Below are 13662 nucleotides of genomic sequence, written 5' to 3'. Positions count from 1 at the left end.
CTAATATTCGCGGCATGATCGCGAAAAGTATTCAAACTAAAATATTTCCGTAAGGGACAATTTCTTCCCAAAAATCCAACATGGCAGCCAAAATTAGGTCTTCACATCTAATTATTTAAGGTTTTTTTAAGGGTTTAAAGAAAACAAGGCTTCTGGAAAATCTACCAAATTCAATATAATTAAACTTAACATCCTTGACATAACAGTAAAATTTCAGTCCCGAAACGTGTCTGTACAAATTTTTAATAAATCATTTTCATTGTTTCGTTGGTCAGCTCTAGTCAAACAAGAAAATGACCAACAAAATGTAAACAAACGCGTATTTTGCAAGATTATTCTAAAACAACTAAAGCTTTGAATAAATGTTAAGAGACATATTTACAACATAATTATTGAGGATAGAAATATAATGACAAGTGTAAAATATGCATTTACAGTTCGTTTTTGTAAACATCGTGTTTGTAAACATTAAAGATTACGTTTTGTAACCTTAACTCCGGCTTCCATAATTTAAAGTTTCTAGTATAAGAAAAAACGTGAGCTCAAGCTAAAACAAAACATAATCAGAAAGTAGAAAGATCATTTTGTAAGTAGAGAAAGTTTAGTTTGAAAAAGTGTAAATACGCATGACCTAGTAAACAAACTGTAAGAGCAAGTATTTGTTTTTACAGCAACTATGTTCCAAGTCGGGGAAAGTATGCAATATGTTATCAAACGGATAACCTAGTTGCGTAATATGATGCTCTCTTAAGACGTCATTATCCTCCAAACAGTGCAAAAAGATATGCACAAAAAGCAATATATATCTCGACCAAAACCTAGGTTTACCAATACAAAAGGTAATGTAGATTTCGCAGAATTACATTAAATAGCGATTCAAACACAGCCAATAGAGCCATGCATCGCAAAGTAGGCCAGCGAAACAGAAACTGTAACGGCGGAAAAATACAGTAGACGGGTTGCTTAAAAAATCCAACAAATACATTTTAATTATATGCAAAATATAAAAAGGGGGTAACGGGTAAATAACAAGGTGGGATGGGAAGTAAAAACAGCAAGGATGAATATTTAACAAGGAAAACCAAGTTCCTAAAACGCAGTCTCCATACACTGTTAACGACAGCCGCACGCAAGCACACACACACACACACACGTATACACACAACTAACAGTCACAGGCATTATCTATTTGTAGTTAATAACTAGTTAACATATGTAACATAAACACTGAAAAACATGCGTATATGAACTTTGCATCAAATTTAAAAGTAGCAAATATAAGAGTTGTACGTGAAGATAATTTGAAAATATGATATCAAAATTACTGAAACGCCATATCATTAAATGTCTTTAATTCAATATGTAAATCAATACTAAAACCATTTTAAACACATGAATTGTTGTTCTCAGTTTTCATCTGACGAAGAAGAAGACGAAGACGATATTTCGGCCTCTGCAACGACTGTTACAAACGAGCAGGTGATTTTGGCGCCATAATTTCCCGCCCAACTGCAAGTGCCACGACCGCCATGCGAATTCTTATTACGCATACCGGGCCCATAGCCTCCAAAGGGAGTTGCAGTTTGTAGCCGTAATGTTCATTGCGGGAGATTGCACGCGCGATGTTATTTTTAGCGTGACGTCATTACAGTTTTATGTTACGAAGCTAAATATCGTTGTCATCTAGACGTTATATATTCGTCGTTGTGCGGCCTAAATACATAAGCGTACCTTGTGGGGGCGGGGGGGGGGGGTAGGGGGGCGGCGGAGGGGTATATGAACTCGTCTGTGTATGGCCTAAATACAGGGGCGGTGCAGTGAACTGTCATTCTGCGGCCTGAATACACAGCTTTAGCAAAAAGACATGTTGGGAGAGTGGGTCTGGGAAAATACATAAGCGTACCTAGGCCGGCTGGGGTGTACCTCAGGGGAGGAGGTTTATGTGAACTCGTCTGTTTTTGGCCTAAGTACAGGGGCGGAGCAGTGAACAGGTCATTGTGCTTCTTGAATACACAACTTGAGCAGAAAGGTGGGGAGAGGGGCTGGGAGAATACATAAGCGTACCGGGGGGTGGGGGTGGTATGTGAACTCGTCTGGTTATGGCCTAAATACAGGGGCGGAGCAGTGAAGACAGGGGGAGGGGGTAGGGGTCTGGGAGATTAAATACAGTGTGTAGCTTAAATACAGGAGGGGTATGAGAACTCTTTACGGCCCAAATGTTATCTGCACATTATATACTTGTCGTTGTGTGGCCTAAATACATAAGTGTATACATGGGTATGTGAATTTGTCTGTTTATGGCTTAAATACAGGGGCGGAGCAGTGAGCAGCCTTAATACACAGCTTGAGCAGAAAGACAGGGTGGGGTACGGGTCTGGGATACTAAATAGAGTGTGGAACTTAAATACATTAATGGAGCTGGGGGGAGTGAACTAGTGTGGCCTGAATACACTGCTTGAGCTTCCAGAGATGTGGGGGTGGGGGTGGGGTAAAGTAAATTTGTCTGTGTGCAGCATAAATACATTGATGAAGCAGGTTGCGGGAGGATGGGCAGCCTAAATACACACATGGAGCAGGTTGGGGAAGGTGTCTGGATCATCTCTCCCCACCCACCCCAAATTTGCAAGGGGGCTGGATATGCTCCCACCACCCCTATATTTCAACCAAAAAACTGATTTGTCTCTGAACGACAGTATATAACTGATCAGAAATTAACGTGATGTCTATTTTTAACAATGGAATTTAAAGAACGAGGAAATTATGGGTTAGCATAGCTTGCAAGTCCTTAACTTTCTTACATCCACCTGCAAATTAACAATTTGACACAAAGGGAAGTAAATTGCACTGTCAGGACCCATAGTGTATGCATTTCGGATAAACATAATTAAATTTTCCTAAATATTTGGTGGAAAAAATTTACCCTACTTTTGAAACACATCATGTTCACCTTAGAATACCATTCCAGTTCTCACATTTAGAAGGTTAAATTATGTCACAAAATTACAGATGTTAATTAACATTTAAATTATATGGGTTCAAAGACCAATTAATCAAGGTCATCACTATAAATACATCAAGTAATCATTGCAATACCAAGTTTTTCTTACAAAAAATTACCTAACTTGTTTGAATTTTCCCCCCAGTTATTGTAATACAGTAGATGGTACAATTCATTTGTTTTTGTTGAGATGCATGCCTTACTGACACAAATTATAGGTAATATGTCTACTTTCCATCTCTGATGGTGGAGGAAAAGAGGCAGTTAAGGAGCCCTTCAGAGCATTCTTTCGTCATAAGCATGCAAATGTTTAGAACTAACTTAATACTTCAGCGCGCTCGTTTTTTTATACTGGATTTGGACGGGAGCAAAAACGCCGCAACTATGAAAAAAAAAATATAAAAAAACAGCATTTAGAGTTTTGGAAGCCAGGACTAGTTTAGAACCATCGTCCTTTAATTGTAAGCCAGTTGGATGGCTTCCTCACTGACTTCTTTATCTTTGCCGTAATATGTAATATCAAGAGCAAAAAAGAACAACATCCATGGTTCAAGGGAGGAGCAAAAGGGGTTACCAGCAAGCTGAACCTAACCATATTTCACCATTCCCCACTCATACTCCAACAACCTCCCTCAGATATTTTACATCCCCACCCACTTCCTAGTTACCTTAAATGAAAATTGAAAATAAAATGTAAAATGGTGAATGTTAAGGTAAAATGAGCATGCATATGTACACACATCTAATATTTTGGACTACAACCTCCTGAGCCTCAAAATGCCCCCCCCCCCCCCCCCCCTCCCCTTCCCATTAGGTACCTCCAAATACCCCTTTCTCTCCAATTTGTCTTTAAAAAGTACGACATCCTCAGGTTTGACCTGCTTCCACAATATATGAACAAAATACACTCCCTCAAGGCACCCCGCTTCCCATTATCTGTAAATTACACCCCACCCCCTCCAAACCCATCCCTCAATTGCTTACTTGTAGTATCTAAGTTGCTAGCATGAGGGGGGGAGGGGCTAAGGTTTTATACTTGGTTGCGTCGTACCAGTCGTGAAAAATGGTACTGGTAGTTCTAGTCTTCCTGACAGGCCAAATCAGTAAGGTCAGTGATGGTTGTACCAAGTTGTACATTAAGGCCAGGGGGGGGGGGGGGGGGGGGGAATTAGGCAGGGGGGGGGGGGGGTAAATTAAGCATGGAAGAGGGGAGTAAATAAAGCCAGGAGGGGGTAAAATTAAGCACAGGAGGAGGGGGGTGGGGATTAAGCACGGGATGGAGGATGGGGGGGGGGGGGGTAAATTAATCCCAAATACAGCAGCATTTCATTTCTTATGAATGTTTTGATAGATACTTGAAAGAATGCAACATCAATTTACACAGAAGACTACGTCTATATTTTACATACAATTGCGTTAGTATACTTATAAGGTCAAATCAAACATATAAACATATATACACAAAATTTATCGTTAAAACTATCACCAGAAAGCAGAAAAATACGTTTCCGCACAAAGAATACATTTTTGCGCCCTTTGCAGCCGCCATTTTGATCAGCTACTGATCATGTGACCACAGCGCGTGCAATCTCCCGCAATGAACATTACGGCTACAAACTGCAACTCCCAGCCTCCAAAACTTCTTTTGATTTTGGCGCCATAATTTCCCGCCAAAAAGCACGTGCCACGACCGCCATGCGAATACTCAATAAAACGCACACCAGGTCCATAGCCTCTAAAACTCCCTTCGACCTGATTATAGAAAAAGAATTAACGCCTAGCCTTACGTTTTGAGAACAAAAATCAAACAACACCAAATCATTGAAAGGAAGAGTTGTTTCACATGAAAACTGAATACTGAACAGCATGTAAAACATTTTATTACTCTAAGAATTTACGAAACAAGTGTCAGTATACTGTTGTAAACACTGAATTCCGGAAAAGGACTGCATAAAAGGGTCACACTTCCAAACAGTTAAATCGCTTTAGAAACTCACCATTCTAAAGGAACTGTTACATATGTTCGTTTTGATGCATTTGCAATATTGTACAAGTGTTTAAATTTCACATATAGCTAGGTGGAACGCAGTTTTCAGCAATTGTTTATTTTCATTCAAAGATCTTCCATAGGGAAGAAGATATAATAAAGTCATGTTAAAATTCACTCTTTATTGAATTTTCGGCCACCTGGCCTTTATCAAAACATGAAAAGTCTGTTTATTTTTATTTCTTTACAAATGGCAGTCGTTTTCAAAGGGGGACAACTTTTTCAGAATATCTTAAGTATCCGTCATATGCGACAGTACGGCAGACTATGTAATGGTCAGGTAAAATGTTGGTAAAGATTTTGTCTATCAAATATTTCCGAGTCCAATCGTTACCTTAAAAACCGGATCAGTAACGCATGATTTCGGATCAAATGGAGCTGTTTTGTTAAGAAAATAGTCTTTTTCGGTTATTTAGAAATTATTATCAGAGATGGCATACAGCGCAAGATGTGCTCTGAAAATTATGGAATACACGTTGCTATTTGTTGTCCAGCAAGTCTAAGCACTTTTCTCAATTACTAAAAGTACTTCTGAAAACCAAGTGAAAATAGCAGGTAGACAATGTCATGACTCAGAAAAAAGCGTTATTTCGAGTACTTTCTCCAATAAACATACAATATTACTAATTCCGTGTTGTCCCTGATACATTCATGAAACACGTTGGTGCTACAAAAGACGAAATAAATGTTTTGAAAGTCCAATATAAGGCGATTCAAGACTGAACTATCAGTAACACTGGAGCTAAAGGATCAGCGACTGCAAAATGCAGTGATTTTACTTCTGTGTTCGTTTTCATCAATTTCTAAGGGAAGCGCACCATTATTCATTTAATTTATCTTTCAGAAACAGCGATAAGTATTTTCTCCTTATGACGTTTTAGTCTAAACAAATAAGTATATTATAAGCACAATGGCGAGAAAGCCATTTTCGAGAGATTTTTCCCGAGATCAGAATTAAAATGCTGTTTCTTGGAACTACTTTTCATTCCACAATGTACTTTTATTTCTCACCTTAGCAAATCTATTAATTAAATGCGTTTCTACCAAAATGTCAAAAATATTCGCACGGAACACACACTTATACCTTCAATAATTCCTCAAAATAAGAAATGGTTCCTAGTAACGTTACTATTCTTACATGGTTCTCAACCTTGTGATTTACCTCTTTTAGACTAGTATGTAAATTTTCCTCTTTTTTTTTCAGACTTAAAGTAAGGCAAAAAGCTGTTGTGTCACAGACTTTTCGTTACGAACTTTATTCAGTAATAAAATCGAGATTGCGGAACTAGCAATTCTTAAGCAGAAATAATTCAATTTGTCTATAAATATTAATTATCATACCACTGCTTTGCAAGTTATTCTCTCAAAAAAATCACGGCCTGCAAACACTAGCTCCACCTCTTTTTTGGAAGTGATTTGTAAAAAGAGCCAGCGATACCTCCGTGGCAGGGTTATAATTACCGGAACGATAGGAGTTTTAACTTTATACAAAGAAATAGGGTGAGTCGTTGCATTATCCTTTCATTATTATGGCTTCATGCTACATATGCTATCAAACATGCTAAACAAAATCAAACCTGAAGGGACATATGAAGACACAAAGATAAAATTCTCTGATGTAACAGACGTAATAAATCATACTGTGCTAGCGAGCTGATGTAAACCTTCATGGAACATGGGGCCCAATGGTATGTCCACTGCGTGGAACGCTTTTTTACTACAACCAGTATAATTGTATACCTTAAGAATCAATACTGGATAAATTTGAGACATTCTGTTTGTTCAGCTATTTAATTTCCATATACTTCAATTTGGTAGCAACATATGGTGACATGACTCTTATCAGAGTAGAGCATTAAACATCTCTTTGATCATGTAATTCTTTGTGTTGCCACTACTTATCACTGTTTTGATAGATAAATACAATTAATAAAGGTATGTTTCGCTTGTAAATTGATGAAAAAGAACATAGAAGAAAACTTCGAGGATCCTTGCAGTCGCTGATCCCGTGTCTCCTGCGTTACTGACCAGCACGGTTATGAATCGCCCTATATTGGTCTTCCAAGAAATGCAATTCATCATTTATGACAAAACATGTTACAGGAATGTGTCAGTGATATCGTGGAAGTAGTAATTTAGTGTTTTTGCTGAAGAACGTTCCGAAATAATGCTTTTTTCTGAGTCGCGGCATTGTTAACCTGCTATTTTCACATGGTTTTCTAAAGAAATTGAAAAAAGGGCTTAGATCTGCTGGAAAATGAATAGCAACGAGTATTTCATAATATTCGGAGCACATCTTGCGCTATATGCCGTCCTTTTAAATGATTTTCAAATAACAGGAAAATATAATTTTGTTACCCAAAATCACCAAAACCGCTCCATTTGATCCGAGATCATGTGTTACTGATCTGGTTTTTCAAGGTAACGATTGGACTCGGTGTGATATACTCCTAAACCTTAATGGAGACGAACCCTAATATGACCATACACTGATCTGGCTATCAGGTAAAATGATAACCGTGGTTCATATTTAACAAATAACCATCAACTTGTCAGCAGGAAGAAATACTACTAGAAACCGTCCAATGAGTGTATGCTACAAGTCTAAAATATACTGACAATGTCGAAAGATGTATGTAGTTGTTCAGTGGCCGTTTATGCTTAGAAAAACATTGCAACTGTAACAATGTCTTTGAATTGCATTTTAGCATTCATATAATTCTTCCATTTAGCAGAAATACATAACCTGTAAAAGTTTTTTTACACAATGGAGTGGATTTGTTAGAAAAAAAATACAAATGCGTAAATTGTTTTTTGTCCGGAAGGGTGTGCCGGCCATGTAGGTTGCTTTGCTTCATATGGTTTTAGCGTCACGCGGACACAACTATTGGTCATAAAGCAACTTCCAGCTTCTCTAAAGACGATATTTCAGACACAAGCGGGCTCCTTCATAGAACCACTGACTTTCCGTAAGTCTACTGGATGACTTCCTCACATGAAAAGTCTGCACTCCAGGCGAGGGTTCAAATCTACAGGGGCGAGGGGGCAAGTGATTCTAAATAAGCGACTTTAATACTCGGTCATGGAGACATCATGGAAACAGACGACATGTACCTACCTTATGCCAATCACCCTCAGCTACTGTTGTATCCTTGATCACCTTTTCGTAAAGCGTTTTCATATCAGAATTAAGCAGACGAACTGTTAACCAGTGCACACAACCCGCATCGCTTCGTGATCCGAACCTGTCATAGAAGGTTTTCATTTATACCAATTTGAACATCTTTCCTACCTAATCGTTTAGTCCTGCAGTTGACTTATGTTAGGGTGTTGCTAAAAGTTTCTTGATACACAAAACTGTATGATACTGCAGATGTTAAATGGGGAAACAGGGAAATAAAACAAAAACAATCTGTTGGGCATTCTTATAATAAATGATCTAAAGTAGTTACCATTCGCTAAATATGATCTCCGGTCTAATTTCATCCATGTAGTCAGGATAGAACCCTTCAAAACCAAGGTCAATGACCTGCTTCTTCTCACCGTCCTGGTAAGATGTTGCCCAACAGGATTCACCTACACAATAAAAACACGAAATGATGCATCCCGGGGACATTGAAAATAGGGAGAAATATTGTCCCATCAAGAGAGTAATAACTTTATCATAATTCCAAAAGCATTTGAACAATGGGGACAGCAGGACAGAAACAAAGTAGCGCAGTTGGTTTGGTATTTTATGGTCCTGCCAATATTTATCAATACAGAATGCACGTTTGATAAACCGGAAGTAATGGCGTAAATTTTATCCGGATAACGTAGAAAAAATTCTGGATTCGGAATACGGGAATGAAAACATGCAACCCTTGAGTAAATTTATTACAACGTTACTATAGACCATATGTTTATATACCGCTAGAATTTCATTCTAATATGTATTGTAGAAAAATTCTATTCGCGAAAATGTTATCAGAATTGTGACTCCCATTACGAAAACTTGTGTGATTTCCAAATTAGCAAAACAAATTAAACAAATGACCCTGTCCTTTTTATTTGTCGATTTTTCTAAGCATTCCAAATCTCAAATTTTGATCCGAACGTGCAGAACTACCTAAAAACTGAAAAAAAATCTATTAGCCATAACTTTTTTATAGCAAAATGCAGGTGATTTTTTTTTCTGAGCTGCCTGTAGCCGACGAACGCACATGTATGCGTGCGAAGTTTCAGTACAATCTTCCCTAATTTAAAGATGAAAGAACAAAGAAAATTTAGTCTTTTATAGTTGAAGTTTCAGATTTTAAACGTTGATGAAAATGAGCGCTAGTCATTTCTTTAAACAGAAATGGTAATTTGCTGTAGCAGAATAGAAAAGTTATATGAGCCGTGCCATGAGAAAATCAACATAGTGGGTGTGCGACCAGCATGGATCCAGACCAGCCTGCGCATCCGCGCAGTCTGGTCAGGCTCCATGCTGTTCGCTAACAGTTTCTCCAATTCCAACAGGCTTTAAAAGCGAACAGCATGGAGCCTGACCAGACTGCGCGGATGCGCAGGCTGGTCTGGATCCATGCTGGTCGCACACCCACTATGTTGATTTTCTCATGGCACGGCTCATATGTATATTTATAGATACATAAGATTAGATTCGAAATTTAATGATTGTATACCTTCAGCTTCTTCGTTGGCTTCTATGATTGGCTTACACTCAATTGGCTCCTTCTCACAGGCCCACTCACCATCACCGACAATGGTCCAACCCTCCAAACAGGCTGTAAAATTATAACTTCAGCATGGGAATAAGCCACGTTTTCATAAGTTCCAAAACAATTTTTACTATTTCTTAATAAACATCACTGTGTTTGAATATTTTGCGTTTACCTGTTTTCCACCCTGTGTGTATCAGACAATTAGCGGGTAACGGCAAAGCCGGACGCTGTGACCGGTGTATTACCTCTATGCCGACTTTAACAGTACAACCTTTAGTCGAGTCGAACTAAAAGCATTCCACCGTATAAAAAAAAAACAAAGAAAAAAAAACAAAGAAAAAAAACAAAAAAAAACAAAAAAACAAAAACGAAGAACTACAGAGCATAAGTGTCAGACGGGTGTTATTTACAAAATTTCCAGATACTATCATGTATGCACGTAGCTGTGTAGACCTGTACAGACCTAGATCGAGTCTTTGGTAGACCCAATCTGACTAAAGTACTTGATCTTCTAAACGAAGATCTGAGAACGACCCATTCACATTCGTCTTCTGTATATTTTGGATTTCCAATATTGCTATTTTTATTTTCGCAAATCTATTTTTGTTTGAACCAACCAGACAACTTGTTCGAATGTCAAAGAGTAAGAAAATTTTTGCAGTTAATCCAGGGCTCGAACCCGGGACCTCTCATTTACAAAGCAAGTGCTCTACCGACTGAGCTAACCGGCTATCTGACATCTTTCAACATAAAAATTGTTGATATCAAAACCCACGGCTTTTAAAGCTTGCAGGATATTGTAAGGTAGCTTTTGATTGGCTAGCGGAAGGGTTGTCAGAACGAGGCCATGAATAGCTCGTTGTCAGATCCTATGCGTAGCGTAATAGGAGATGTACTTTAGTCAGATTGTGGTAGACCCAGAGGGACGTTAAAGATAACCAGGCAATTTAAAACATTTATATTTAAGTCATGAAAGTTTTCGACACAATTTGAGCTATATGACAAGGAAATATTGAACAGAATCGTTCCAGGGGTAGCTCTAGAGTTTGCGAGGAAGTCATGCCATGAATTCCCAGTCCAATATTACCACTTTATATTTTCGCAGTAGCGAACTGTGGCAAGTCTATATCTGCATGTAGTTCTCGTGTGGCTATCGGTGTGTAACATTATCGTATTCGCATTAACCGTTAATTATAGGCTATAGCATGATTTATTTTTATCCATCGGTATTCAAGATATTGGAAGTGTTAAAGACCCACCAATACCTAGTGGTCTACATTTTCCTCACACATGAACTTGGTGCAAATAATTATGGTAAATACTTGTATAATATAGCTATTCTACAAGATGACAGGTAGACAATCTAGGCCATGTTTTCACAACTTCATCTGCACATTATTCATTAATTCTCTTCTCAGTATGGTTTTATAAACACACACATACATAGAATAATAACTATCTTACACTGTAAAAACAAAGTGTGGTCTAAATTAACTCACATTAATACATGAAGTACCGTGCATACTACTACATTAATTGAATAATATATTTAGACATTAAATACATTGTCTTAGCCTTATATCTGTAACTGTCAAATTGTAAATAGATACTTGTTATTTCTCATTTCTCCATACAAAAAAAATGTATAATTACCATCATGGAAATACAAAAGCTTAGTTATTTTGTGGTGCGTCTTTAAGGTAACTTGACAATAGCCACTACTGACCTTGACATTTTATAGGAAAAAATACAAGTATATATAACTCTCGATATATACTAAGTATTTAGAATTGAAGCTCAAACAAGAGCTGGCACTATTAGTGACAAACACACCCGAAGTGTGCCCAAGAGTTGTCTGCGCAAAATATGCCAGGATAGTTTAGGCATGACTCATTTTGGTACCTGATTAAAAAAGTTCTCCGAAGATAACCTTGACCTTGGAGCTAGGGGATGGGTCTTGAGCATGACACACCAACTCATCATAGGGAAGAATTGTGACAAGTAATTTTTCTATGAATGGCAGAGTTATTGACCGGACAAGAAACATACAATGTTAACTTTTGACTTCTAAGTTTGACTTTGACCTTGAAACTAGGGGTCTTAGGCTTGTGTCTGACACGTCATGTCAATATAGGGAACGTTTATGCCATATAATTTTAAAATCTCTTCATCGTTGGAAGAGTTATGGAACGGAAAAGAAAGACACCATGTAAACCGTTAACCTCTAAATGTGACCTTGACCTTAGAGCTAGTGGTCTGGTTGTTATGCATGACACGTTTTCTCGTTATGGGGAATATTTATGCCAATTAACTTCGAAATTCCTTGATGAAAGACAAAGTTACGAAAGGACATGAAACAGACCCTATTAACCTTTGACTTGACTTCTAAGTGTAAACTTGATCTTGGAGCTAGGGGTCTGGGTCTTGCGCGTAACATATTGCCTCATTTTGGTAAACATTTATGCCAAGTTTTTTCAAAATCCCTTCATGGATAACAGTGTTATATACCGGACACGAAAAAGATCCTATTAACATATGACTTCTAAGTATGACCTTGACCTTGGAGCAAGCGATCTGGGTCTTGCGCATGACACATTGTCTGATTATGGTTATCATTTATGCCAAGATATTTCAAAATCCCTTCATGGACGGCAGAAATATGGACCTGACACAAATGCAGACCCTGTTAAAATATTTAATTTGAACTCTAAGTCTGACCTTGACCTTGGAGCTAGGGGTCTGGGTCTTGCCCTTGACACGTCGTCTCATTAAGATAAGCATTTATGCTAAGTAATTTCAAAACCTCTTGATGAATGGCAAAGTTACGAACAGGACACGAAACAGACCCTATTTACGTTTGACTTCTAAGTGTGACCTTGACCTTGTAGCTAGGGGTCTGAGTATTACACTTGAAACGTTGTCTCATTAAGGTTAATGTTTATGCCAAACTATTTCAAAATTCCTTCATGGATGGCAGAGTTACAGCCCGGACAAGAATTTACAAAGTTACGGACGGACGGACAATACGATTTTAATATGCCCACCTCCGGGATATAAAAATCAAAGAACCTACTGTAGTGTAAATAAAAGTTATTTGCTGAAAAATCGTTAAAAGATGTAAGGATGTTATTCATAAATAAAACCTAAAATTATCAACTGCTTTTGTAAAATTCTTGAATTATATTAACAAAACCTGAAAAGTAGATTCCTCGGAAGCACCGAGGACAAGGATAATAGTAAATATTGCAGACTCGATTTGATTGAGACCGCATTCGCTCTAGTTAGTTTAATTTGTACACTAGTCAGCAGTGTACATGTATTTAGATAATTTACAACCATGCTTTGCACGGAATGTCACGAATCAGAGATATAGACTGGCTATATTCATCACTACAACCCGGCAAACTATAGGGAATCTAAAGTGGTAGTATATTCATGGCATGCAAAAAACGTGACCGGGAAGTATTCGAACAAAGACTTCTTCACTGTTTTGACCATATCAGGAAGGTTTCTGACGTGTTTCGAGCCTAATACAACTGAAGCATAGACACATACTGCACATATGAATTACACATGAACATATATGTATATATCCTATCTTCTGTTTGAAATCTGGAGCAGCTCTAGAGGCTAGGATAGGTCCCACGTAGAGGTTTGGTAGTAAATGTTCAAGTCAATAAAACGGCTTGCAAACGTGGGTGTTCAGGAGTGGAAGCCGTGACAAACTTCTTCATTTCATACTTTTAGAACAGACAAACAGACGAGGCAAGATACAAATTTAGTTATGTAAGTCAAAATTTTGAGTTCGCATTACATTAGAATTTCTTAAAGCGAAATTTCGAGTAACTAAGTCAAACTTTCTTGCTACTTAACAATACTTTCCTGACACTGATGTTTTCCCTAGTTTCTTTTTT

General features: G+C 37.9%; 1 protein-coding gene across 2 annotated transcripts in view; it reads right to left on the bottom strand.

The window, feature by feature from the left end:
- Window positions 1-150: 150 nt before the first annotated feature.
- Window positions 151-13662, bottom strand: part of LOC123549189 (uncharacterized) — a 38198-nt gene continuing 24686 nt past the window's right edge. For both annotated transcript variants that reach the window (XM_053545595.1, XM_053545596.1), the window contains exons 8-12: window positions 9710-9811; window positions 8498-8621; window positions 8164-8290; window positions 4630-4750; window positions 151-1564 (exon numbers count right to left, since the gene is read on the bottom strand). In XM_053545595.1, coding sequence (XP_053401570.1) covers window positions 1407-1564; window positions 4630-4750; window positions 8164-8290; window positions 8498-8621; window positions 9710-9811 — 632 coding nt within the window. In that variant the 3' untranslated portion in view covers window positions 151-1406. The remainder of the gene's footprint in view (window positions 1565-4629; window positions 4751-8163; window positions 8291-8497; window positions 8622-9709; window positions 9812-13662) is intronic.

This window comes from Mercenaria mercenaria, chromosome 6, assembly GCF_021730395.1.
Source record: "Mercenaria mercenaria strain notata chromosome 6, MADL_Memer_1, whole genome shotgun sequence".
NCBI lineage: Eukaryota > Metazoa > Mollusca > Bivalvia > Venerida > Veneridae > Mercenaria > Mercenaria mercenaria.
This window is presented reverse-complemented; position numbering and strand designations above follow the sequence as displayed.